Source organism: Melospiza melodia, chromosome 5 (genome assembly GCF_035770615.1).
Source record: "Melospiza melodia melodia isolate bMelMel2 chromosome 5, bMelMel2.pri, whole genome shotgun sequence".
Lineage (NCBI taxonomy): Eukaryota > Metazoa > Chordata > Aves > Passeriformes > Passerellidae > Melospiza > Melospiza melodia.
This window is the reverse complement of record NC_086198.1, coordinates 93,153,716-93,181,338: the sequence shown is the minus strand read 5'-3', so window position 1 is coordinate 93,181,338 and position 27,623 is coordinate 93,153,716. Positions and strand designations below refer to the sequence as shown.

Here is a 27,623-nt window from a genome sequence, read left to right as displayed (position 1 = left end):
CAGCTTGGTGGGGAACCTGGTGGTGCTGTGCTGGTTGTTGGGCTTGGTTGTCTCAGAGGTCTTTCCCAGCTTTAATGGTTCTGTGATTCTGTGAGTACCATCCACTGCACGACCTCCTTGGGAAATCTATTTCAATCCCTCCCCAGTCTTGCTGCAAGAGAGCTTCTCCCAATATCAATTTGCAATCTTCTGAGTTGGAAATTAACTCCATTATTTCTCTTCCTACCCACTCCTGCCACAGAAAACAAATTGTCCCATTGCCTCCTTGTGTATTTGAGAACTGCTACTTTCCACTTCACTCACCTCTCCTTAGAATAACTGCTCCATTCTGTCCCATCTTTCACAGAAAGTCATGTTTTCAAGGTTTCTAATCTTAGTTATCACTCTTACCCAGACACCCTGTAACTCAAATCTTTGCTCAATGCGGGGTTTAAACTGGGCATTGTATCAAATCCTGGAGGGACAGACACTGAGCTCTGCTCTCTGTGACAGGGACAGGACCCAGGGAAGGGCTGGAGCTGGGTCATTTCTGTGGGATATCAGGGAAGGTTCTTCCCCAGGGAATGGGCACAGCCCTGAGGCTGCCAGAGCTCCGGGAGAGTCTGGACAACATTCCCAGGGATAGGTTGGGATTGCTGGGGTGTCTGTGCAGGGCCAGGAGCTGGACTGGATAATCCTTGTGTGTCCCTCCATGCTCAGGATATTCCCTGAATCTTTCCCCTTACTTGACCAGCACAGCCCCACCAGGGCTGAAAAGCATGGCAGGAATATTTTTCAGGATGGATTAGCTCTGATGCACAGCTGATTTAGTGTTCAGTAAATCACAACACTCTTGCCATGCTCATCCATGAGGCATTCTACAATTCCTTGCCCCCTCTGTGATGGCAGGTCACTGATGTGTATTTATGCAGTTAATTACACTTGGCCAAAGGCAGGGCTTTCTAATTGTCTGCACTAAATGAGATTCTACATTTTCAGATTATCATTTGCACTTTGCCAAGGTTATGTTGACTCCTCACTCTGTCTCCCAGCAGGCTTCCAGCCCCAGCTCAAGCTTGGTGTTGAAGGCATTTCTCCTTTCCATCATCTGGACCTTTGGTTAAAACACTGAAAAAATCAGAATTCCATTCAGCTGACACACTTTTATTGACAGTAAATCTCAGTCCACAGCAGCTGCACCTAAACCATGGCTTCCCCCTGACAATGTCACTTCAGGCAGTATTAAGTTTTAAACAAGTCAAGGCACACAACACCAGGCTCTCCTTATTCATTCAAGTTTCATCCCTGATACAGGAGGTGACTGCAAAAATCCTCGTTTCTTACAACCTGTACAAACACCACAAAAAGTACTGATGAGAATTAGCTGATAATTAAATCACTGCCTCAAAAACGGGCAGTGGAACTGAAACAAAAAACTGAGAGAGGAGTGATTGGAGAGAACAAACCTCCCTCCCTGCACACCCCCTTCGTGAAACCTTCACCAATTTTGTGTTCTACCTCCTTTTTTGCCCAAATCTGAGGCTGAGGAAGTCTTGGCTCTTGCCAATCAGTGATTCAAGGGTGAGTGATCTCTGAAAATTTACCAAGCCAAGCCATCTCCCACAGCCACCTGTCAGAACCCAGGACATCCCTCTGTCTGTCCTGAGCAGCCCAGACCCTGCCAGGGGGCTCAGAGACCCTGGCACAGAGCCCAAAAATGCCCCTGTGGGTTTGACTATGACCCATGGAGCAAGTTACCCACCTTAGATGAAGATCTGCAAGCCATGACAAATTAAGTAGAATGATAGTGAATTTATCACAGGGTGAAAAAGTAGATTTTGGGGTTTTTAGAATGGGGGTTCAGGGGGGCAAGATGGAGGGATCTGGGCATGTCCAGCCTTTCTCCTTCTTCTTCTTGGCCTCAATCTTCTGCTGTGATGGTGGCACTTTTGGATTGGTTTAGAGTAGAAGCTCACTGTCTAACATAGGTGATAGGTATTGGGAAGTTATTGTAAATATTGTACATTTAGTTTTTAGTACAAAGACATAACACCACCCCGGGGGAGGCAGAGTGCCTCTGTCTGACCTGCTGAACGGACCTTGGCAGGGCAGGAGAAAGAATTCTATAGATAAGAAACAATGAACAACCTCGAGACCAAGAAATGAAGAGCCCTGACTCTTTCTTCAAGTGCCGGGCTGGGAAAAGAGACTTTCTAACTTTTCTTGGGGTCACTCTGAGCAGCCAGAGATCCCAACAGCCACCTGCTCCTGGACACTGCTAAAGACAGCAAACAGAGCAACCCCCAGCTCAGCCAGGCAGCCCTTCCCAGCATCAGATCCCAGCAAAGCACCCATCCTTCAGGGGCTTTGCTGCTTTTTAACAGGACTCTGCTGTCGCAGACAACTTCTATAAAAAAAAAAATCCTTTCCTTAGGATTTTTTCTTCCTGAGAAGCTGAGAGGCCTCAGGAACAAAATGTAAACATTGATTATCTGCTGCTGTGGAATGCAACAGGTGCATCTGTGATTGGTCTCATGTGGTTGTTTCTAATTAATGCCCAATCACAGCCCAGCTGGCTTGCACACAGAGCCTGAGCCACAAACCTTTGTTCTCATTCTTTTCTATTCTATTCTTAGCCAGCCTTCTGATGAAATCCTTTCTTCTATTTTTTTTAGTATATTTTTAATGTAATACATATCATAAAATAATAAATCAAGCCTTCTGAAATACAGAGTCAGATCTCCATCTCTTCCCTCAACCTGAGACCCCTGTGGACACGGTCACACTCTGCCTCTGAAAAGCAAAGGAATTAACATGACTTTTGCCTCTGCTGCCTGGATGCAGCAGCTGATAATTCCTAATGGGTTATCCTCTTGGAAGGCTGGAAGAAAATTTCAACAGAAATTTCAAAATTTTAAAATTTCCATTTAAGCCATACAAAGATTATTTCTTGGCTAACCAAGTACTAAAAAACATATTCAGTCCCAACTGAAAAATCTGTGTAAGAATTGCCTAGAAACTGGGTTGTTCAAGTCCATGGATATGGCCCAAAATCTGCCCAGATCTCCCCATGCTGAAAGCAGAGATGTGTTAGGGCAGCTGAGTGAGTGACAGAAAACATTCCTCATGTGCACTGCCAGGGTACGGCACAAATCATTTTAATTTTCTTTTTGTAGTTTCTTCATAGTTAAGGCCATGATGTGTAATTTTTATTCTAACATCTAAAAAAACACCAGAATTTTAAATGTTGAGTATCTCCTTTAGCAAAATACAGGTTTTTTTAAAGGTTTTATCTATAATGCTCCTTCACAAAGAAAAGTACTTCTGTTTATTCAATCTTTGAACAATTTGATTTTACATTTATGTGCAGGAATCTGTATCTAAAAGCATACGTGATTTAAAATAAATCTAGGGATACTTGTGGAATCTACAATGTAAAACTTTTATCAGCCCTAATGCCTTTTAAAAATGTATTTTACAGGCAATTTCCTGTCACACATTAACAGCAAAGTTAACATAAATGTTTAAAATATTTTTACTCAACTAAAAAAAGAATTAAGATTGCGTCACCTAAGAAAAAATGTCTCTTTAGTAGAGCTACAAACATCAGTCCATGACAGTCCCATTGATTGCACAGGTTAAAAAAAAAAGATCCTATTTTTCTTTTCTATTTTTTTCTGGGTTTTTGTTTTTCTTTTTTCCTTTTTATTTATTTCTCTTTTAACTGGTACTTGTTCATGACAAGCACCAGCTAAAAAGAAACAGAGGACTGAAAGTTCCAGTTCTTACCAAGGAGGAATTTCAAGGAAAACCCAGCACAGCATTTAAATATATCCTTAGCACTTAACAAGTACTTGCAGTAAAATTAGCAGGAGTTTGAATTGTTTTCATAAATCAAGTGAATAAAAATGAACCAGTAAATCCCAGAGTCATGCAGCAGAATTAGAAGATACCACGCTATAAATGCCACAGTGTTTCTCACAGCAAAACTTGTAAGGATGAGAAAGTAAAAAAATTAATTCCTCTCAGCTCATAAACAAATAAGTAGAGAATATTAGACTTGAGACAATCTGCTGTTAATACTCTGCTTTCAAGTATTTATGGATTTGCATGAAATTAGATCTCCCCTCTTGCTCCAGTTTCCCACTCTGGCTGTTGATATTACACCACATTTTTGTGAAGAGGCTCATTAACAGTGGTTTTACCATTTCTGGGCCAGTGTCATGGAAAAATGTTTTTTTTGCCAGTGTTCTGCAGGCTGTTTGCTGAGCAGACCCAGTGTCCCCATGTCCTGCATGGCAGAGCTGCAGCTCAGGAAGGCACCAGAGGGAGCAGAGGCTGCCCAAGGTGGCATCGGCTGCTTTGGCTTCTCATTCCTCCTTGAACCTTTCCAAAACGTGGCCAGGTGATTTCCACACCTCGCTCCTTCAGAAAGCTCAAAAGGAGCAAGTCAAAAGCTCACAGGATCTTTCCTCAACATCTCAGTTTTCCCCCCATATTAAAAAAAAAAAAAAAATCATAATTTCACTCTCCTATGCCTGACTATAAAAAAAAAAAACCCATCGCTTTGAGTAATGCAGATTTTAAATCAGCGGTGTTTGTACAACTAAAGAATCAGAGAACCACAGAATGGTTTGAGTTGGACAGGACCTTGCAGGCCATCCAGTTCCAACTCCATTCCATGGCAGGGACACCTTCCATCAGCCCAGGGTGCCCCAAGTCCAGCCCAGCCTTGGGCATTCCAGGGATCCAGGGGCAGCCACAGCTGCTCTGGGCACCCTGTGCCAGGGCCTCACTAAAAATAACAACACAATGCCTGCAAACCTTCCAATTTTAGTTCTGTTTACAAATATTCCTATTTTGGATGAGTTGATAAAGTAAAAGTTGGGAAAAAAAATGAGCTGAAAAAGTAAAAGTAAAGTTGGGTAAAAAGAATGTATTTTTATCATTTCCCGCTGCAGGGAAACCATGCCAGGAAAAAAACAAACACAAGCAAAAAACCTATGGAGCAAACAAAAATGTTTTACAGACATTTTCTTTCAAAGCATCCTGGTGCATCATCCCTGCAGTACCACAGCACCTCAAACAAGTGTCACAAAACAGCAATCTCTCTTCTGAGCTCCAAAACTTTCCAATTGCCTGCGGCGCTCTCCAAATACTTGAGGTTTTTGTTATTTTTCCTCTTTCATCAAGTCAGACGGCTGCTCAGCTGTCTCATCCAGCAATGTTTTATTCCAATCAGCTGCTTGAGAAGCAAGGCAAAGGCAGGTCAGGTTCTCATCATGAGCACATTTTGCTGATCTTTCACACACATCTGGTAAGAGACTCGGGGACAGCGTTGTTGTCATAAAAATTTACCTTGGGAGGAGAAGTCTGCAAGCAGTTTCTTTGTTTTGGATGAAACGCTCACACTAAATCAGACAAGGCTGTTCTGTGAGCACTCATTCCATGAGCATTTCAGCCCCTGAAGGTTGTGATTTCCCAGATTTCCATCATTTTCTCCCCAGTACACCCAGTTCCCATCTCTCCAGCTGCAGAAGGGCTCCCTGTCCTCCCTATCCATGGGAATAGCTGCCTTCTGCTTTCCTGTGTGGAATAACTTACATATAAAAAATAAAAGTGTGTTCTAAATAAATAAATAGCAAACAGAAATCAACAGTGAACCATCATTTGCATCTCCAAGCAGAAGCAATTTTACAATATTAACTGTGCTGGGGGATACAATAAAATCAAAAGTCTTACATGGGGGAAAAATATTCAAAACATATTTTCCAAACTTATTTAGAAGCAGCATCAAAGAATCTGATTCAGTAAAACTTTGTTTTCCCTTCGTCCTTCCCCATCTTTTTTTTGGTGTGTGTGTGGATGGATCACCCTCCTCTAAAACAACTCCTGTACAAGGGAAAATATTTGAGTAATGTGTGAATCTTGCCAGAAAATAATTGAGCATTCAGGTCTAAGGTGGTTAATCAGACTTGATCAATATGGTCAACAGAATGTGTTGACCTGATCAATATGGAGAATGTAATGCTAACTTTATTATATATATATATACCTTGTATTGAGACAGAATCTCAACCAAATCCAAAATCTATTAAACCTAAATCTGGGCTAAGTCTCAGAAACAACTGAAATACAGATATTTAGTTACTTCAAAAGAAAATGTGTCAAACCAGAGTAAAACACAATAAAAATGCCTCAGATCATGTTTTTTTATGTAAAGTTCTTCAGTAACCTCTATGAGATTTACTAAAGTAAGACTGCAATAAATACATCCACAAGGATAAGCAACATCATAAAAATCCCATGAAAAGTAAAAATGAGTTGTGCAGGAGTATAAAATGAAATTACAAATTTTAATAACGGCTTTATGAATATCAAATTTCCCACATATTCTCAGTGGACAAAAGTGGGGCTTAATGACTCCAGCAAAAAGCACATTTTGATGCCACAATTAAGTTTTTGATAGTTCCACCCTACAGAAATGGAAATTCTGGAAACCCAGCACAGGCTTCCCTGCTGGACTTCAGTGAAATGAGATGCTGATTGCACACCCTCATTTTCTGGCTCAATAAGCTCCTTGCAGAGTGCTCAGGAGCTGTGGTGACAAATCCATCACCCCACAGAGTGCACAGTGACAGCCCCACCCCAGCACAGCCTCCTGCAAGTTTAGAGCAGCCACCAACGGGGAAATCAATAGGAAAATGTTCTGTACAGTTCTGGGCAGTGAGATGGAGAAAAGGGACATAAAAATGATTTATTGCATTCAATTTTACACCTTCCTTTGACAGCTCAGCATTCTGATGGCCACATCAGTAACAGACACATTAGAAGAGCTCCTGACTCACCGCAGCCGAGTTGACTCATCCCCAGTGTGCTTTACCTTTGTATCTGCCAGCAATTCAGTGTGAAATTTGCAACCAAACCTCCCAGCTCCCCGGAACAATTGTAACACGACTGATTTTCCAAGGAAGACTTCTTTAAACAAGCCTCATGAAACTCAATATGCAAGCGCCCAACGAGTCCAGGCCCAACAGGCTGTACACCCGAAACGATTTTCCCTAAAACAGGTAATTCCAAACTCATAAATGCAACCCTGCTGATTTCTGCCCTTTCCTGCAGTAAAAACACGCAAATTCAAAAGCTGTGTCGGAGTCAAGGGTAAGGAAAAACCTGGAAGCAGATGTTACCATGGGAGCCTTAGGGAGCACTGACACAAGCACTGTAAAAGCAAGGACCTGCTTAAGGAGTTTGGCAGAGAAAATCCAGGACCACCACAGAGTGTGGCCTCAAGAAAGGCACAACAACCTCTGGGTTAAAAAGACAGTGATTTTTTAATTTCTTTTTTAAAGCAAAGATTCTGAGAATAATTTAAGAATACCCAAGTCTTATATCCAGGAAAAATAAGGAGGAAGAAAAAAAAAAAAGAGAAGAAATTATCACAGGTCCTAGACTGATGATCTAATAACTAGAATTATTTAATTTTTTTTGGGGGGGGACCAAGGGAGGTATTTGAAAGAATAGACAAAAATGGTCAAATGGGAGCAGTAAGACAATCCTTCATAAAGTCACTACAGGAAGCTAAAATCTGAATTTGAACTTCTCACACCCTCACCTCCAGTGTTCAAAAACTGCTTTCCTTCACAAAATTCCATTCCATAAAGAATGAGACCTTTAATATTTTCTGTCATTTTCTTTCCAGTTCAAAAATATTTAATTGCACTTTCTTGACAATTCCTAAGTTTTATAGGTATTTTGGAACAGGATGGGGCCTGGGGACAAACCCAAGTGATTGGTGAGAGCAAAGGGCTGGAGGGAGCTCAGGAGGATGAGGATGTTACTTAAAGAAGTAAACTTAAAGATGGAACTTAAAGATCCTTTGGGTTCCCTGTCCCAGCAGTTTTGTAGCAAAGGTTGCACAAGATTTTGGAAGGATTTATCTCACTTCAGGCAAATCACCTTTAGCAAAATTACTGTTAATGAAAAGGAACGCTCATAAACGTCTTCATTTATTCCTAGTTTTTGACAAAATTGGTTTCTAATTTCTCTGCTGACAAAAATATGTATAAAGCCATTATTTGATTATACACAAAACTCCCACAGCTCAGTACAAACTTATATTCCAGGCTTTCCATCTCATTTCCAGGAAGATGGAAAATAAAAGATCAGTGGAAGCTTAATGTCTTTGCTGGCTCATCCAGGGCTGGTGCTGGGTTGTAAAACCAAAACAGTCACAAAAGAAAGAAAATAAACAAAAAGTGCTGGAATCAAACAACCAAAGACCAAAAAAAAAAACCAAAAAAAAAAACCAAAAAAAACCAAAAAAACAAAAAAAAAAAACCACAAAAAGCCACAAAATGCCCACAGCCAGCACCCTCGCAGACCGTAAAGTCTTCTGAGAAAACTGCAGGGCCAATCACTTGAAAAAAGAACACAATTTTGTAACTTGATTGTATCAATTTTACTCTTGGACACTTTAAGTTCAATAAAAAAGGCTGAGAAGTGTGCAGAACAAATGCATTACTAACCTCTCATTAAAGATGTAGAAAATATTATGCAGTGATCTGCTACAATGAGCTCAAAATTTCAGACTTCAGTTTTAAAGTGCTTAGTAACTTCTGTTCAGTAAAATTTAAACACCTGGAAAAGCTCTAGGATGATGATCACAATGATCATTTCCACTCTTGCAGCTTGTCTACTGCTAGAAGAAAATTAATTTTTTAAGAGACCAAATCCCCTAAAGTCCAGTACAACTGCTGAAATTTTCACCAGTGTCAAAAACCATCCTCCCCACCTTTTCCTTAATGAAAACCTAATGCTGCTTTCTACCCAATATTCAAAACAACTAAAATGTAAAGAGAGAGATGGACTCACAGAATGCCCTTAGAGAGGGTAAAAAAAATCTGACAGACAACCAAGGTGGAAACACAGGAAAGCCCCTTACAAAGACACTGAAATCTCTAGAATATGAAAATAGAAAATAATGTTCGTACTTCCTTCTTGTTGGCCAAGCAAACCAGCAAGGAAATAGAAACTTCTGTCTCCAGAGCTGTCTGCCACTCAGGGATGGGGACAGATGCAGCTCACAGCCTGGATTTTCTTCTTCTCTACTCAAACACAAGCACAATTGTGATAATTCACTTGTGGGGAATTTTGGAAGGAATTTGAGATGGTACTTCTGAATTGTTTTTTATAATTGAGTTCATTTTCTTAATTTTTACACAAGTAGGAAGGATGAGTTTGGCTCAAATTGTTATAGTATACTTTAGAAGGTTACAAGACTTTTAGTTACATGATTTTTAAGGATTTACTGACTAATAAAACACTGCTAACAAGGATATTTATGTTTTTGACTAAATCTTTAAATACTTTGTCTTATGGACTTATGGTACAGTGTCAGCTTTTTTAGTTAATCACGTTGTGGCACACAAACTTACAGTACTGCATTCTAATCTCTTTGTTTACTTTTGTACCTATTTTACTAATTTTTTAATATCTTAAACTCTAAACTTTCTTTTAATTAGCTAAACTTTTCTCTGCTTTGAACTACAAACCTACATTCTTGCTTCTAGCACCTAAGTTTGATAGACTTTTCCAAGGTCTCAGATCAAATCTTGAGTTTAATTCTATGCTTTGGCTTGCAGGCCCAAAGTTCTGAGAGTTCTCTTCATTTTGGATTCCAACACAAAATTAAATTGACTTTCAGGAGCTCTTGAGAGTTGCAGTAACAGCATTAAAAAATATTCTGTGGGTGAGAAGGGTCATGTGTAAAGTCATGGCAGTGATTCCTGGCTGGAAATAAATGATGTGACCCTGATACATCCTGAACATACAAGCTGGGTTCATGTGAATTCAGAAACTCCAAAATGAATATAACTCTTTGCCAGTGGATTTAATCATCATATCAGTGGCTCAAAAAGAAATGCTCATTTTAACAGGGCATGGACCATTATAAAATCAACTCACTGATCACAGTGAGCACAACACCAAGGATACACCTGCCTGTTTCCAGCTACTCTAACCAGAATTTCAGTTGTGTCAGACAGGAACTGCTCAAATAAAAAACATTTACTTTTCCAAGAAGGGTAAAACCACTGCCACAAAATGTTCATCCACCACATTCCAACAGTCAACAACATCACACTGCACATACATGAAAACACTGAGTCACTCAGCCTAAAAAGAAACAAAAAATGCAAATATTACAGGCTATGGAAGCATTCATAAAGATCTTACGAGGTGGAACATGGGAATGAAGCAGATTTAAACAATATATACCAAAAAGACAGAAAAGGAAGAAGAAAAAGTAGATAGATATCTGTCTATATCTATTTTAATATCTATAGATACAGATATTATAGTAGATATGGATAGATATCTATCTTCTCTTTCTTATGCCTTATATGCATGCATTTCCCTCACATTTTTCCATCCTTGCCAGGAAAGTATAAATGTGCCTGCCAATTAAAGTATTTCAAGCAGAGTAGTAAAAGCTCAATCACTCCACACTAAGGGTGTAGATGTGTGTAATTCCCTGGGAAAAAGCTGAATACATTAATACATCTTCCCTGGAAACAACTCCACATCCAGAAGCCATTCAGCACGCTGGGTTCATTATGTTTTTACATGAACACCTTCCAAAGGAAGTATTTATTATTAGCATAAGCAGATACAATACATTTTCATTACCAGGGAGCAAGATGAAATGAATCAGAAAAATTAATTCCTGTTGCAAATCTCCTTTCTCCAAAACCCTTCTCTGAAAATTTACAGATTAATTGTTGGTACAAGGAGATAAGGATTTAGAGAAAGAAAGTGCAGAGGTGTCAGCTTTGTCCAGTGGTGAGTCCAGCCTGGAGCTGGATGGAATTGGCTAAATGGGCATGGGAAAGCTTCCAGCAGCTTCTCACTGAACCCACTGTTAGGAAGGATGAAAGTTTGACAAGAAAGTCTCACAGATATGTGTGTGCTTAGCAGAAAGATTTTTGAATGTAGAATCTGATGAAGGAATAGAGATGGAAGCTAGCTTTGATAGAGAAGAAAAGAATTGCTGAGCCAGTCTCACTGGATAACCAAGGAGGCAGAGGGTGTGTTAGTTAGAAGGGGTTTTTATGGCTTAGAGCAAAGGATAAACCCACCCCAAACAAGAAGATGTTTCTGCCAAGCAGAAAGAGAGCACAGGCAAACAAGGCAGCAAATGTTGCAAGTAGAAAAAAGGTCTCAGAATTTTCCACTGCAAGAAAACTGAAAAAGCTTAAACTGTGATGTACTGACTTTGAGAGATTGGAGAACAGTGACATGAATATGGTAATTACAGTAGTTATGTTAGGCTAGAGATAAAAGTTAAGGTATAGATTGGTTCTACTGTATGAAGATGCTCAGCAAAGAAAAGTCTATAATGCATTGTGAGCAAAAGAAAAGTCTATAATGCATTGTAACCTAAACTCAGGGTCTGCAGGGCTGCCTGCAGCTGGAGCTGACAGCTGTGGGCACAGCTCTGTCACCCACAGCCCTGGGCTGCTGTGACACCTTGGATACAATAAACTGCATTTTGGAGAGCCCCTGGAGTCCTGCATCCCTCATTTAGGCTCATACATTCTGTAGCGCCCTCCCTACCAAAACCTGGCATGAAAACCCAATATTTTGGTTTATCCTTTTCCACACCACCAGTTAAGTGACAATTAAGCTGAAGTACAAGTTCTTAAGCGAAAATTAATAAGTTTAAAATGTTATGTATACTCAATTCTGTCTATTTTCATCCTGAAAACAGGTTTATAAAGAACAACACACAAATTAAATGTCAAGGTTACTTTGTGATGATTATGCTTTTTTTTTTGGCTTCCATCTTCCTTTTAGTCATGAAGGAAGAGAGGAAATTTGTGCTTTGTTCCACACTGACCCAAGAAACAGAATGAGAATTGAAATTCTAGCACTGACTTCATTTAGGATATTAAAGAGACTTATTTAAAAAAACAGATATCTACAAAAAGGAAAATTTCTACTCAGCAGAGAAATATTCCTTGTGTATTCATCAAAGGTCATCTGCACATTATTGAATTAATCTGTGTTGGATAAGCTAAGCAAGAGTTATATATCCTTAATACCCTCATAATAAATTAGTAAAAGATTTAAAGATTCATCAATGAGGACCAAAGCACTACAGGAGTACAGAGAAATAGACGAAATAAGAGAGAAACTCCAATATATAAAGGGGAAAATATTAATCATCCCATTGAAAGAGACAAGTAGAAGAGGATATTTCTTCTCAATCTGAGTATTTGCTGCTCATACACATAATATTCAAGAACACCAGCCTCTGATAAGCTTATGAGAAAAGATCCTGAAAATTAATTTACCAAAGAGGAAAATAAATATGGTAATTTACACCATGTGCTTAAGGCACAGTTACACCATTTTCTTAAGGCAAAACTTCATCTAAATTTCTTTGGCTGAAAATCAAGGTCATCTTTAAAATACATCAAAAGCTCAGATCTCTCTAGTTACCAAAAAAAAAAAAAATATTTTCATAAAACAGTCAAAATTACCAGAAAGTCTACTTGGATCCAATAAAGATTGCACATTCAATGGAATCAATATTCCAAAGAAATTAACAAAGGAAACAAACAGAAATCAAATCCAAAATATCCATGTACCCATGGCCTGAGTCTTTTGAACTGCAAATAAATCACTCAGTGTTCAGAAATACACATTGAAGGGCAATGGAACAGAAACTGCCACTGCTTCTCAGAACATGGATCATTGGAATTAGGTTAATTAACACCTCAAAGCAAAATCTTGTAATTAGGGTATTATTTTTGTAATTAGGATTATTTTCTAGCTGTTCTAACTTTTGCAGACTGATGACACACGCAGTTAATGAAGTTAATGAAAAAGAAGAAAGTGAGTAAGATTTTCAGATCACTCTGAAGAATGAAGCTCAGATGGATTGCAAACTTCAATATCCAAATTGCTCCCCAAGTCATTAGAAATATACATATTTAATCACAGAGGTGCTGCTCTAGTTTCTCTTTTCCCTAGCAAATCTGATCGATGACAGAAAATAAGGGAGGGAGGGATTGCTCCCTCTGTGATTCAGAAAGAGAGAAGACCCATTACTGCAGGGTTTTGTTCTTCCAGTAATTATTTTCCCAGTTTTATGACTCCTAAAGCACCTCACAGAGTTATTAAGGTTGGAAAAGACCTTTAAGATCAACAAGCCCAACCATTACCTGAGGGCAACTGAACCACAGCCTCAAGTGCCACATCCACATTTTTTGACCACTTCCAGAGATGGCGACTCCGTTCCCTTCACAACTCTTGCCATGAAGAGATTTTCCCAAATATTCATTCTAAACCTCCCCTGGTTTAGATTGGCCATTCCCTTCACAATTCTTTCCATGAAGAGATTTTCCCAAATATTCATTCTGAACCCCCCCGGTTTAGATTGGCCGTTCCCTCTCCTCCTATTCCTGTCCCCCGGCTGTCCCCTCAGAGCCACAAGGGCCCCCCTGATCCCCCTTTGCTCCAGGCTGAGCCCCTTCCCAGCTCCCTCAGCCTCTCCTGGGGCTCCAGACCCTTCCCCAGCTCTGTTCCCTTCCCTGGGCTCTCTCCAGCCCCTCCAGGTCTCTCTTGCCATGAGGGGCCCAAACTGACCCCCAAGATCTGAAATGCCTCATGAGGGCCACACTTCAAAAATCCATCCAGTTCCTCATCAAAGATTCAGGTAGCGCTGGTTTTCCCATCTTTCCAGCTTGTATGTAATTTACCCTTTGTTTACATTTTATATTCACTAATCATTTTGTTTTCAAGGGAGAGGATTTTGTAGGATTAATACAAAACCTTCACTGCACGACAACATCTTGCTGATACACAAATATACACTGGTAAAGCCATAATAGCCCTTAACTTACTAAGTTACTACTTGTCCTGCAAATCCTACTCCAAAATCCCTGATGAGGCTGTTTCGTGTTTGGATGTTCTATTTTCAGGGTGTGAATCCCATATTCTAGTTTAGTTTAGATCAGAATCATAAAATGTTATTTGCACAGTAAGTGGTACCAGAAATAGTCTCAAAATCTATACTGGCAGCAAATTTAAGACAATTTCTTTTTAATTGATAAGCTTTTGCATAGATGAAATGCATCCAAAGTCTTTAGGCTTCCATTAAAAGACAAAACCACAATAATTCACATAATTCTTCTCTGATCTCATTCCAATTTGTCAACAGCTCTTTTGAGAAGGGGAAATCCTTCCAATAATAATCTCATTAACAAATACTATGTTACAACAATAAAAATGCTTAAATAAAATTTACTTCACACCCAGCAGCTGATGCACTTGAGGATCATTTTATCATGTTATGATGAGCTCACATTCAGTTGGATATTTGAAAATCCATTTTGAAGTTGCTGCTTAACAAACCATACCAAGACCCTGCTCATACAGTATGTGACTAAAGTTTTTTCTTTAAATACATTTAATTCACATTTAGTGATAATAAAAACATGTTTTTAAAGTTCCCCCTGTGTTAAAGCACTACATTTGTATGACAAAAATATCCTTGACTTAGAACCATTCCAGTTACATAAATTATTATATTAGCACTTGCATCTGCTGCAGTAATTCTGCAGTCTTTAATTTAACCACTGGGAAAAAAAAATGTGTCAAAGACTTTGAGTAAATTTTATGTTATCAACAAGGATTTCTTTATCAGCCAAAATGAAAATCCATTTCTGATTTTGTATCAATGCCACTGCCTTTCAGTTATGCAACCATCTTTTAAAACATAAGGTGATATACCTGTCCTGCTTTAATCAGCTTTTTCAACATAAAAGAAAATTAATATAATTTGCTAATATATTTGTTAACCCTGAGAAATTTTGGAAGTGGCAGGCAGTTCACAAGATGTTTTGAAAAAAACCCCAAAACATAGAACTGCCTTTCAAGCAAACTGGGAAAAAATCATCTAGAAATGCAACCAAAGCCAATTTTCCCTCAAAACCTTTAGATGCTCCCGTTCTGCAGGGATGACCCAAATTAAATCAACAGGATTGTTAAGAACCTGCTGAGTTGTGGATTTGGGGACATGAAAAAGACTCATCCCTGTTTCACTAGACCTCTCTACACATCTTCAAGGACACAAGCAGAAGAAGAACACTTCAATAATTAGACTGATCCTCTTGATTAGAGTTTGGAAATCCCAGGCAAGAACATTTTCTGAAAAGCTTCCCATGAAAGCTGCCAGAAAACCATCTGCAGGAATAGAACTGGGTTAGAGAGCTGTCTAGACAAGTTCCAAAGATGCTATTTCAGGATAGAGGATGGAGACAGGATCAGGGACCTCCCTGGGCTCCAGCAATGAAGCTGCTCACACTAATTATTCCCTACAACTGCAGGGAAGAGTCAGCCAGGCTGGACAGGGCTCAGAGCAGCCTGGGACAGTGGAAGGTGTCCCTGCCCATGGCAGGGGGTTGGACCAAGATGATCTTTCATGTCCCTTCCAACCAAACCATTCTGCAAATAAAATTATTTTGTCCGTATCACAATAAAGACAAAAACACTTTCCGATAACCCCGAGCTGCTAATAATTGCCTAACGACGAAGAAAATTGAGGAGTTATCAAATGCATGGAGAATCCAGCATGTCATACAAAGAATTACAAATTAGAGCAGGTTCATTCTAGCCATGAGCTTCTTCAGTCACAGCTTATTGCACACCCAAGATGCTCCCAGCACAATCTGCATTTCCAGCTACGACACACCAGTGACAAATTTTCTCACCATCTTTCCACGCTGGCTTGTGCAGCAGGAGAGGAGAAAAGGCAGCCATCATATTGCCTTGCTCTGAGTTAAGAGCCATCATTCCATAAAGCAGAACATGGGAGTGATGGATGAGACCTAAATCCCTCTGAGTCCTCGTTCTCCCCCTTGCAAATGCCAAGATGCACAAAATCCAAAGTGCAAACATAAACACCTCTGAACAGCGAGTAAAATGAGAGACACACACTGACAAGGTCCAGATCTTACAGGACACTGCATACCAAAAATACCCTGTAGCTTTCAAGCACGGGAGAGTACAAATAGAAATGACAAAGTTTAGCTAAAGGTTCTCCTAGACAGCACAAAAAGTCTCCACACTGAGAGGATCCCAGCTAGGGCTGGCACAAATGTTACTGAAACAATGGCAAACAAGAAACAGGCATGTGAAGAGTGCAGTAGATGCCTCTCTAATGGTTAAAAAAACATCCTGAAGTAAAAAGGCAGCTGGCAGTTCTCAGCTCAGGAATTATTTTAAGCAATACATAGTAGAGACTCAGGACAAGAGCAAACGGCACAAGTGGCACAAGTTGTGCCATGGGAGGTTTAGATTGGATATCAAGGGAATTTTCTTCACTGGAAGGTTGGTCAAGCACAAGAACAGGCTGCCCAGGGCAGTGATGGAGTCTCCATCCCTGGCATGATTTAAAAATTGTGTGGATGTGGCACTTGGGGACAGGGTCAGTGGTGGCCTTGGCAGTGCTGGGGAACAGTTGGACTCAATTATCTTAGAGGGTTTTTTCCACTTAAACAATCGTATACTTCTATAATGCTGGAGAAAGAAAGGAGGATTCTCTTCCTAGTCAAGATAATAACTTCATAGAAATGTTTGAAATTCAGCTTCAGAGAGAAAAAAGTTCCATATTCCTCTTGTGGTATGATTTGACTTTGTCTCCCCAACACGGATCAGTCATCAGCCAATCCATGCATAGTCCAATCTCCCACACCTCCTGAAACACCACAGATTTGGGACTGCTCTGACAGAAAGAGCCTAAACAAGAATTAATTTCTACTACTGGGAGAATAGTCAAGTTCAGGTAAAAAAAAAAAAAAAAAAAAAAAAGAATACTGACCTAATATTAACCTTATTATACAACTGAATTGAACATGAGTAATGAAAAAATAACCCTTTATAATTCACTTTCCCTTAGGTCTGTCTTGAAGGCAACTTCAGCTGAATCCAGCTATCAAATAAATTGCTGGAGAACTCAGTGAGGTTACTGAAACAAGTGCAACAGGTATCAGGCATGAAGTGTTCCATCACCCACCTTCTCCCCAACTTGTCTGAAATATGCAAAGACATTCACCCTACAAAAGTAAAGCTGTTGTTCAAATGCAGCTGACAAGATTAATAAATAACGTCTTTCTCATGGAAAAAAGCACACCAGATTTAGGGTTCAAATACAATAAAACCAAGGTTCACCAAATGTAAGTAATATCCAATTAACTGGAATTGTTGGGAATAGAGTTATGTTTATATATTTAGGCAACATAGAAATTTATATATTTAGGCAATATAGAAATTTACCTATTTCCCAAACAAAGAGTACAAGAGATTGGATTAGTCCTAAGTTCATGAATAATAACATCAGCCATGATTATTTTAAACTTCTACATAAACAACACAAAATGAAACTAGTTGTGATTTAATCCAATGACTTACTTATTTCATAGGTATAGGCAATTAATGTTACTGAGTGATACTATTATTTTTAAAAATGGAAAATCATTAATCCCTTATTTTAGTCTGCCTTATGACAGACAGTTGCTTCCTTTAAGATGCTGTAACTGGCATTTAAATTTACTGGGGAAAACCCACAAAACATGCACTGCAATCAGAACTGTCTCTCTCCAGCAAATCCAGAAGGACCAAAGTGTGTCACACTGAAGGAAAACAGAATCAGTCACAAACAACCTGCAACAGGAACACTCACCATTATTTGTGCTGTTGTTAAAACTCTGGAATAATAACTAACAGCCCAAAAATGTAAAGATCCTAAAAGGCACAACTGCTGCATGGTTCTGGTAATAAAGGCACAGTTGTAAACAGCCACATAGGCTGAATATTTAAAATTCCTAGGCAAAACTAATGAAAAGAACCAGAGATTGACATTAGAAAATTTAAATCTTAGCAACAGAGGAAATCTCATCTTCTCATCTTTAAAAACATGACAGCTCCTTCATATTTTCATCTGCTTGTACATACATGATTATTTTTTGGTATTTTTCAACAAACAATTGCAGGGATGTTGGTGGTTTATAGTTGGCAATTATTTCTTTTCTCTTCTTAACATATATATATTGCATTCATATTCATATTTAAATACCACTCAAAACCAACAGCAACCAAAAAAATCCCCTGACTCCTTATGGATAACCTCCAAAAATCTTATTTTTCAGCTATACATAAAATATCACATAATTGCAGTTAAAACCTTCCTAAAAATGTAATTCTTTTCTCTTAGGAAAACCACCCACAGTCTAACAAATAAAATTGCAACCCACTTGGTAACTCTGCAGGAAGGTGAGAGTAATAGGCATCAACCCTTTAGAATACATTTTAGTTGTATATTTCCGTATAAACATGTAATAGAATTAGAAATTATTAGACTCATAGTAAAATAAAAGGTCAGAAAACAAAGCTAGCTACAAAGACAATTACCTTATGCTTTTAGCTAATTGCGACACTAAAGCCAAAGGAAATAAACACATTTCAATTAGTAATTTCAACCCAGAGGAGAACAGAAATTCTAATGATTTCTTTCCAGCACATATTTCTTAGAAAATCTCAGTAATGGCAAGTTAATAAATGACATGACAGGCCCTGCCTGCTCCTCTTCCACCATGACAACAAGCACTGGGAACGGGGTACCCCAGCCAGTTCCAATCCTCTCACATCTCTGACAGCCACACCAACTTTTAATTAGTTTGCTAGTTCAGGGCTTCCTAGAATAAATGCAGTTCTGTCATTTCTAATGCATTCTCATGATCAGTTAATGGATTTTTGGATTTCTTTTTTTTTTTTTTTTTGCCTGCAGCTCAGACAACCTTCTTGTCTTCTAATTTCTTCTAAATCAGTTCCTAGGTTATCCATATTTTCTCATCTGGAACACTAATGAGCTTGTCTAAAATTCACTTTTAATGCACCATTCTCCTACCCTGACTCACTGAGGTGTTCTTTGTCAAACCCACAAATCACATTCCTGCATTACTCTCCAAACTATCAGGAGAGACCTGTGGTGTTTGTGAGGGTCCCCAGGATGAGGGGAGAGATGAGAATCTGACTAGAATGCTATACTAAACTATACTAAAAGGAAGAGAAAGGAGACATCAGAAGGCTTCACAAGAATGAAGAATAAAAACCCATGACTGACTCAGAGTCTGACACAGCTGGCTCTGATTGGCCATTAAGAAAAAACAATTCACATGGAACCAAACATTCACCCGTTGGTAAGCAAAGTCCAAGCCACATTCCAAAGCAGCAAACACAGGAGCAGCAATCAAATAATTATTGTTTTCATTCCTCTCAGCTTCCCAGGAGAAAATCCTGGGCAAAGAGGATTTTTCAGAAACTATAATGTTGACAGAGACCAGTGGATGTGCATGATCTGCAAATCTGTCAGTCGTGTGCCTACACATACACTGAGTTCAGGGTCTAAGTTCACAGATACAGAGGACTAAATTAGCACTTTTGGAGCCCTAAAACTTGTGTACAACAGTTTCCAGTTTTTCTAGCATTGTCCAAAATCATACACAGCACAGAGAACAAGAAGGTATTTTGATTATTCAAATGCAAATGCCAAAATGAAACATGAATTTGTCCTGCTGGTGCTGGAAATCACAGGATGAGAAACATTTTGGCTGTAGGGGGCTCAAGGTTTAATCTGCTCCAAACTGCTGTCCAAAATTCCTCTACACCTCCCTGAAAGGAGGTTGTGCCAAGGTGGGGATTGGCCTCTTCCTCCAGACAAGCAGCAAAAGAATGAGAGGACATGGCCTGGAGCTGTGGCCAGGTGGGAAATCAGGAGGAGTTTCCTCACTGAAAGGGTGAGGAATAATTCAGATTGGAACTGCCCAGGGAGGTCTGGAGTCCCCATCCCTGGAGGCTTCCAAGGAATGGCCGGATGTGGCACTCAGTGCTCTGGGCTGGGGACAAGGTGGGGACAGGGCACAGGTTGGACTCGATCTTGGAGGGCTTTTCCAATCTGAATTATTCCATGGAAGTAGGACTGCCTCCAAAGGCTGCCCAGGAACTTTTGTGAAAGTTCTGCTGCATTTTGTGGCCAAACCTCTCTCTTCTATCCAGTGACATGTTTCAATGACTTATGGAAGAACTTCCCACCTCCAAGACCTCCTTGTTAAGCAGCTCATTTGAATCCACAAGTGCTCTTCAGAGCTCAAACTGAGTGAGATTAAATACCTATACATTTATCTATTTATTTATTTGCCAAGATAAAGTTTCAAATTAGATGTTCTCTCAGGAAGGAAATTGCTTTGAAACTTTTTAAGGAGATCCCAATCTTTTTGCACGTGCCATCTTGTGGAGGCTGCCACAGCACAGGCAAACCAGAGATTATTCATGACCTGAGCAGACTGCAAATGCTATTTCAGGCAAAGGAAAAAAAAAAAAAAAAGAAAAAAAAAGCACCTTTAAAACTGGGATGATCCTTAACTTATCTGAGAAAAAACAGAAAGAGCAGCTGAACAAGCCTCAGCTAGAAATGCAACAGATAAAGGCAATCTGAAGGTAACACATTTTTCATCACTTGGAGCTTTCGTGATTACATTTGTGTGGCTCATATAAAACAGGTTTTAGCCAAACATACTCCACTGGAATCAAAGTAGAGGGAAAAAAAGCAAATCTACTTATTTCCCTAATACAAGAAATCAAATCACATGTTCAAAAAGGAGGTTTTTATTTTATTTATTCATTTTATCTAGAAGCCTATGAAAAGAAGAAATCAGAATGGAAATATTCATGTAAGTTGAATAAAACAATAGCCTAACATTTGTCTACCCTCTCTTGACAGCATTTTATTTTCCCGAGTCTTCTTGACACACTGCTAAAATAGAAACACATTGTTGCTCTTCAAAATACAATCTTGGGAACATGAGTTTTTATCATTGAAGAAATCCAAGTCCTGTAGCTCAGCTTGTAATTTCTTGATTTGCATTTGCTCAAGCGTGCTATCAAACAGAGGTGTAGCAGAGCCCAAAGCTAACCCAGCCCCTGGTGAAAATGTGAATCTTCAATGGAACTCCTGGGCTGATGTTTTCTCTTCTCTGGGTAAAGCAGGGGAAAATAAAGCAAAAGAAGAACAGGAAATTCCTCACAGAGGACACAATAACTTGGGTTTCACAACAGGGTTTGGTACAGAGCAGCTTCACTTGCTGATGCTGATCAGTACCAGAATAACAAAGAACTGGCTACCTCATTTTCACATGGTTTCACAGTGAATTCAGAATTTTAGTCAGTCTTTCATACCAAGAACAAAATTATCAGGGTTTATAAAGGAAGTTAAATACCATGTTATCACCATGTGGAACAAAAGAACAAACTCTCTGCCTTGAATCTGTAAAGTCATTAGAGTTAGAGACTTTCATGTCCAGAATAATTTGTAGAGAAGTAACAAGTTTTTTCAAAAACAAAGAAAAACAACCAGCTTTGGAAAGTGAAAGTGACTCACTGAAAGAGCAGAGAAACCATAGAGAGACATCATTTGGGGGGAATTAAAGAAGCAGCTTTCCCTTATTAACAGCAACTCAGAAACAAAAAGGCACCAGGCCTCTACAAACACTCCATAAAAACCAGTTTTAATAGTTTCTGTAATTTGGATGGTTGGTTTTGGTTTGTTTTCATTTTGAGGCTGTCTTTCATGGTGAAATAACAAGCCAGAAGCATGTCTCAGTCAGACCCCTATCTCAGACTGACTGTTTGTTAAATTTCTAAATTGCTTTATAAGACAGACATAAGCAAATAGTTGTTGCTACTGTATTCCTGCTCACATTTTGAGACTATAAATTATTTAGAACAAGAGCCTCTAAACATGTTTGAGCAAAGCTTTCCAACAGAGATCACGAACAAAAACCACTCATATTTTTATTATCAAATACTATTAAGATAATTATGTAAAGAGAGTAAATACAGCATCAGGCTGAAGGAAGAAACAAAACAAACCAAAGACACTTGCCTGGGTAACAAGTGGCTCCAATAGCCTCTCTACTGTGAGAGTCCTGATTTCCAAACTTTTGGGGTCCCATTTCAGAATGATAGGTGATGTTGCAGAAGTCATACTCCCTGGAACAGATAAAATCACACAGCATGAGAATTATTACTTCAATATCCACACACTGCAGAGCATTTATTTAAAGAATAAATATATATAGCCACATATTAAATACTTCTCCATAGCATTGCTGGTGTTCCTGTGCTCCCAAGAACTCCCAGGAGCATCACTGCCATATCCTATAGGTGTTATTAGATGTTTATATTCCAAATTATTCCTGTATCTCCAGAACCACAGCAGATGGGTATGTCCTGAAGGGACCACATCCCATGGAGGGCACAAGCAGGAGCAGGTTTATCCTGAAGGACTTTATCCCACAAAGAGACCCCAAAATGGAGCAGGGGAAAAGAGTGAGGAAGTTTCATGAACTTACTACAACCCCCATATTCCCCTGCACCACCCAGCATGAGAGGCAAGGAACTGGAAGAGTCAGAAGTGGAATAAAACAAATTCAACAACTCTGTTCAGATTTTTGAATCAAACTTCCCCCACAGTATTCAGCATCTCTTAATTCTTCATCAAGAAGAGGAGTACTCATTTAAAGACAAAACAGATTCTCCAGACCACCTTAGGCTTAAAAGCTTAAACAAAGCCCAAAATGAAGACAACAGCAAACTGCTGTCATTTCATTCACCATTTCAGGTTTTCATGTAATTTTCTTAACAGTTGAATTCATTTTGGAAATTCCAGACACAGAGAAGTCCAGCTGTCAGGCTGTAAGAGATATCCAGTGCACCTCACTGAGCTGCAAAGTGATTTAAGTATTTGGTGACAAGCAAAGCCACATGTAAATTAACCTGTCCACCAAACCCAAAAAGACAGAAAAATCAAATGAAAAAAAATGTTCACTTCAAATAATTCAGATTATTTATTATTTTATATTTATTTCAAAATTAAAATGAAAAATTAGAAGTCCTGTAAACCATGAGATCTCTTAACAGGTAAAGACAAACCAGTAATATCATACTGGATATCATGTGAGATTCAAGTCAGGCCCCTCTGCATACAATATCCCAAAAGTCTTAAATTGTTTTCTTCAGAAAGCAATTTTAGTACTTTTAACTTGGCAACTTTGGCATTTCATCTTAGCATTTTTAATCAATAAGCTAATTTCAGTACTAAAACTTACAAATAAATAAATGAATTAATCACCATCATAATAAAGGGAACAAAATCAAAAGAAACTCATCTATTGCTCCTTGAATCACAATCCACTTCATGAATTCAGCAAGGCACTTACTCAGGATTTAGCAGCATTATCCAGTATATACAAAATAAATTCTACTGCTCTACTCAGGAGAGTGTCTGGAGGAATCACTATCAATCAATATAAACAGGCTGGTGAGTCTCTGCAGAAGATTCTCACTGGGTTTAAATACTTGCTCAAAAAGAGAGGCATATCTGAACTCCCTGATCAATATATTTATAAATCACATATAAAACCATCATTAGCCTCCTCTCACTTGCAAACATTTGGTAACAGAATTATCAGATAATATCTAGTGAGTGCTAAAATCACTATTATTCAGTTTCCAGTCTTCCACAGAAACCCATTAGGTTTCATGTTTTACGGTGCTGAAAACACCCAGGCGTGATTAAAGCAAATTGTGAGACAGTTTCTAGTTGCTGTAAACATGGGTGATGGGGGAGCTATCATTTTTCCAACAGATAATATTCAATTATCTTTCAGAGCCTGTTTCTTTTTTATATAAAGTTGGTTGCCACTCCAGTTGGTCCCTGGAATTAAAAAAATAAACTTGAAGTAGACAATTATTCTAATTGATTAATTATGAGTTAGGATATTTTCAAATGTGTCACAGTCTTTTCACTAAGCACACTTCTCCTCACCAACTATTAACAGGAGCACTCAAACTTGTCATAATTCAAAAACAAATTCAAAGCTGTGCCATAGTCCAGAGCCTACAAAAGCAAATTCACTTCAGTGGATGGCAGTCATGCAGATTATACTAAAAATGGGTGATCACTTGTTACAGCCAGAATATGGCCAGAATATAACCTTTACTAAAAAATAAAACAAATATCCCTCAGAACTCAAAATAAAAGGATGATTCTATTCTAATTTTTATTACTTTTTCTTTTACTTATTATTAATAAATTTTTCTTTATACCCTTTTAAAATGTTAAACCTACTTTATTTTTCCTAATCCTACCTCTCAACAAAAAATAGACTAACAATTAGTGAACACTAAATCCACCACAGCGGCTTCAAATATAAAAAGGGAACACACAAGAAAAAATCTTATTAAAAACTTGTGGCAGTTTTTCATTTGCAGTCAAATCTACACCACAACAGCAAATAAGAAAAAAGTAAAATTAATGTATTTTTCTCAACAATCCTTCAGTTGCTGTCACAACAGCAATTTTAAATGACAAGACTAAAGAGAAGTTACCTGCCCAAGTGTTTATGTAAGAATAGATGGAGTGTTTCTTCCTTGCAATTTCTGCACTGAACTTCCTACACCAAACAGGCAAACAGGGACTGCTCAGTTGGATAAAGGACAGGATGCTCAGAGTATTTTATGACTATTTGACCAAATATTCCCCAGAAGTAGCTTTAAGTACTCCACTGAAAGGAAATATAATTTAATAGTGCTGTAATACTACTGCCATAGAAGTATACAGACATTGCAGTCCTAATCCTGAAACTATCTCCAGACTTCCTTCAAGAATATATTTCAGGAATTCTTTTGCCTGTGTTTCTTCTTCCTTGAGCATGTGCCAAAATGTCTCTCTTGTTCTAAGCTTTTAGCTTTTCCTAAATACAGCAGCACAGAAATGTCGCTATCCAGCTCAGTAATGTTCAGTGTGAGCATTTGTTTAGCCAGTCTGTCTCCAAAGCCTATCTGTAAAGAAAATCAGTATTTACTTTAGCAAATACTAACAAGTATTTACTTGGACAAGTGGAACAAGCGGAGCCAAAATCCACATCTGTCACCGTCACATTTTCTGGAAAAATCCCTTTGCCCAGGATTTTTCTCCTGGGAAGCTGAAAAGCCTCAGAGAAAAAATGAAAACAGTTCTTATCTCATTTGCTTCTCCTGTGTTGTGCTCACATGTGGAATGTGTTTGGAGATTGTTTCTGACGTTCATTGGTTTCATGTGAATTGTTTTGATTTAATGACCAATCAGGGTCAAGCTGTGTCAGGACTCTGGAAGGAGTCACGAATTTTCATTATTATCTTTTTCGCCTTCTGTAAGTATCCTTTCTGTATTCTTTAGTATAGTTTAGTATAGCATTCTTTTATATAATATAGTACCATAAAATAATAAATTACCCTTCTAAGAACACACAGTCAGATTCACCATTCCTGCCCTTATCTGGGAACCCCGCAAATACAAGACACAGCAGCAGAATTCTCCATTATAAAACAGTCCCCAGAATTGTAACCCCACACCACCCTTGCCACCAGCCTCTTCACACAGCATAATTTTACTTTTTGGAACATCCTACGAACCCAAAATGTTCAGCATGTGGAATTGTTTGTCTGTCACACTACAACTCCCTGGTTTTCCTCCACAACAGATCCACTCTCCCTGTGACTCACACAGAGATTTCTGAGGGTCAAAGCTGCTCACGAGTGACTGCAGCTCATTTCTGTGCTGCAACTCCAACTTGAGAGTAAAAATATTTAAAATCTACATCGGCAAAAGCAACGTTTGCTGAAGCAAAGTGATAATTTTTTTAGAAATATAAACATTGCCAGTCTTGAGCAGACCTCCAGCTGTTAGTCCAGCTCACATCTGCAATGCAGACACAAAAGACAGATGGTAAACATTTCATCCAGAATAAAGTAAAAACCCTTTCCACCTGACTCATAGCAAAGCTGTAGGATTAATCAGCTGGCAGGAGTAAATTGGCAATGCTGGCAGATCAAGTCTGTACTTCCAACACACTACTTGCTACTGCAAGGCAAAAAATTATATTTATTAGTGGAAGAAAGATGTCCAGCAAGGTTGAGAAGCAGTAAGGTGAGAGGAGTCAAAAGGCTAAACAGAAATAATTTAGCAAAATAGTAATAATCTGTCCAAATAGTAAAGTTAAAAGACTAATTTTTTACTCAATAATAATACTCAATATTTAATACCTAATGCTTAAGGCATTTACATGGAGGAGTGAAGAAAATCTGCATTACATCTGATTCTCCATCAGTCACCACTCCGGATTGCAATCCCCATGTCCAGATCAATGGGGCAATTCCACAAATGCTTTAAACCCATCTGATCCCCCAGCTCAGCTCCTCCTGCAGGCTTCCAACCTCCTCCCTTGGTGAATTCCACCAGGAGCAGAACCTGCCTGGACAATAATTCACCCTGCCATGCTCACAGCAGCACAGGGAACAACCAAAGCCCTGAGAAGAGCAGCACAGGTGGAGGGCAGGGCAGCCTCTCCAGACACAAACTGGTTTAAGATGAGTTAAAAACACAGCCTGCACTTCCTTGGTTCTCATCTGAAGATTGAGAGCCACGTCAAAACAAACACCTCTCTGCACAGAGACAGACTTCTGCCAGGAATATGGAATTCCTTCCAGCAGGATACACAAGCCCTTGAGACAGACAGAGAGAAAAAACAACAAAAAAAACAACTGACTGATTTCACAGACATTTGCTTCACTGGGAGGTGGAAATCTAAACACATGAATGGTTATACCCTTGAGTCTGCCTACAGAGAATAACAGCGTTTAGAGATGCACGAGCTGGCTCTGGATTAGCTCAGGCACAGGGCAGGCAGAAGCACAGGACAAACCAGCCCAGAAATCAGAAATCCTACAAACACACACAGCCCTGGAGAGCCCAGCCCTGGCTGACCTGGCTGGCAGAGAGCTGCACTGATATATTTATATACATAAACCTACATATCCATAGCCAAGATCCTGTTCCCTGACATTTATCTGCAGTGCTGAGCAATGCAGCTGCACCTCTGCTCTGACCTGAGCAGCAGAAAGGGAAGCTGCAAGAGCTCTGATCCTCAAGGGAGCCTGGTTTCCAGCACAATTCCCAATCCATTTGCTCATTCTCTGCCTCCATTCAGACAAGAATACAAATAGAGACAGAAGGACAAAAAGCAGCAGCACATAACAATTACAGGGAAAGGAAATAAAGCAAAAATGCTAAGAGGACAGAGACTTACTATGAGGAGTAAAAGTGCAGTGGGAAAGTGAATGGAGAACATGCCTTTCAGCAGATAAAAAGGTCTTATCATTAGTCAATGACAGCCCAGCACAGCCTCCAGCAGATCTGGCTGAAACAATCAGAGCTCAAGTGGGAACTTCCCATCACCTTGCTTAAAAAAATGGAGGAAGGAAAAAACTAATAAACAGAGCAGGATGGTTTGGAGGAGTATAAGGAGCGTCTGTCTCCACACTTGAACAACAACTTCTTCACATACTCATTTATTTTGTTTAAAGAATGTGACTCCTCTCTTCTTTCACAACTTAGGTGGGGAAGAAACAAGCCAAACTAAACCTTTAGGCCCCACTCCCAAGCCTAACCACACAGAATTTTTTTAATTGGAGCTTTTCTG

General features: G+C 39.1%; 1 protein-coding gene across 3 annotated transcripts in view; it reads right to left on the bottom strand.

Annotated features, from left to right (window-relative positions):
- Positions 1 to 27,623, bottom strand: part of CTNNA2 (catenin alpha 2) — a 481,291-nt gene that overhangs the window by 399,203 nt on the left and 54,465 nt on the right. For all 3 annotated transcript variants that reach the window (XM_063157887.1, XM_063157886.1, XM_063157888.1), the window contains exon 2: positions 21,986 to 22,092. In XM_063157887.1, coding sequence (XP_063013957.1) covers positions 21,986 to 22,087 — 102 coding nt within the window. In that variant the 5' untranslated portion in view covers positions 22,088 to 22,092. The remainder of the gene's footprint in view (positions 1 to 21,985; positions 22,093 to 27,623) is intronic.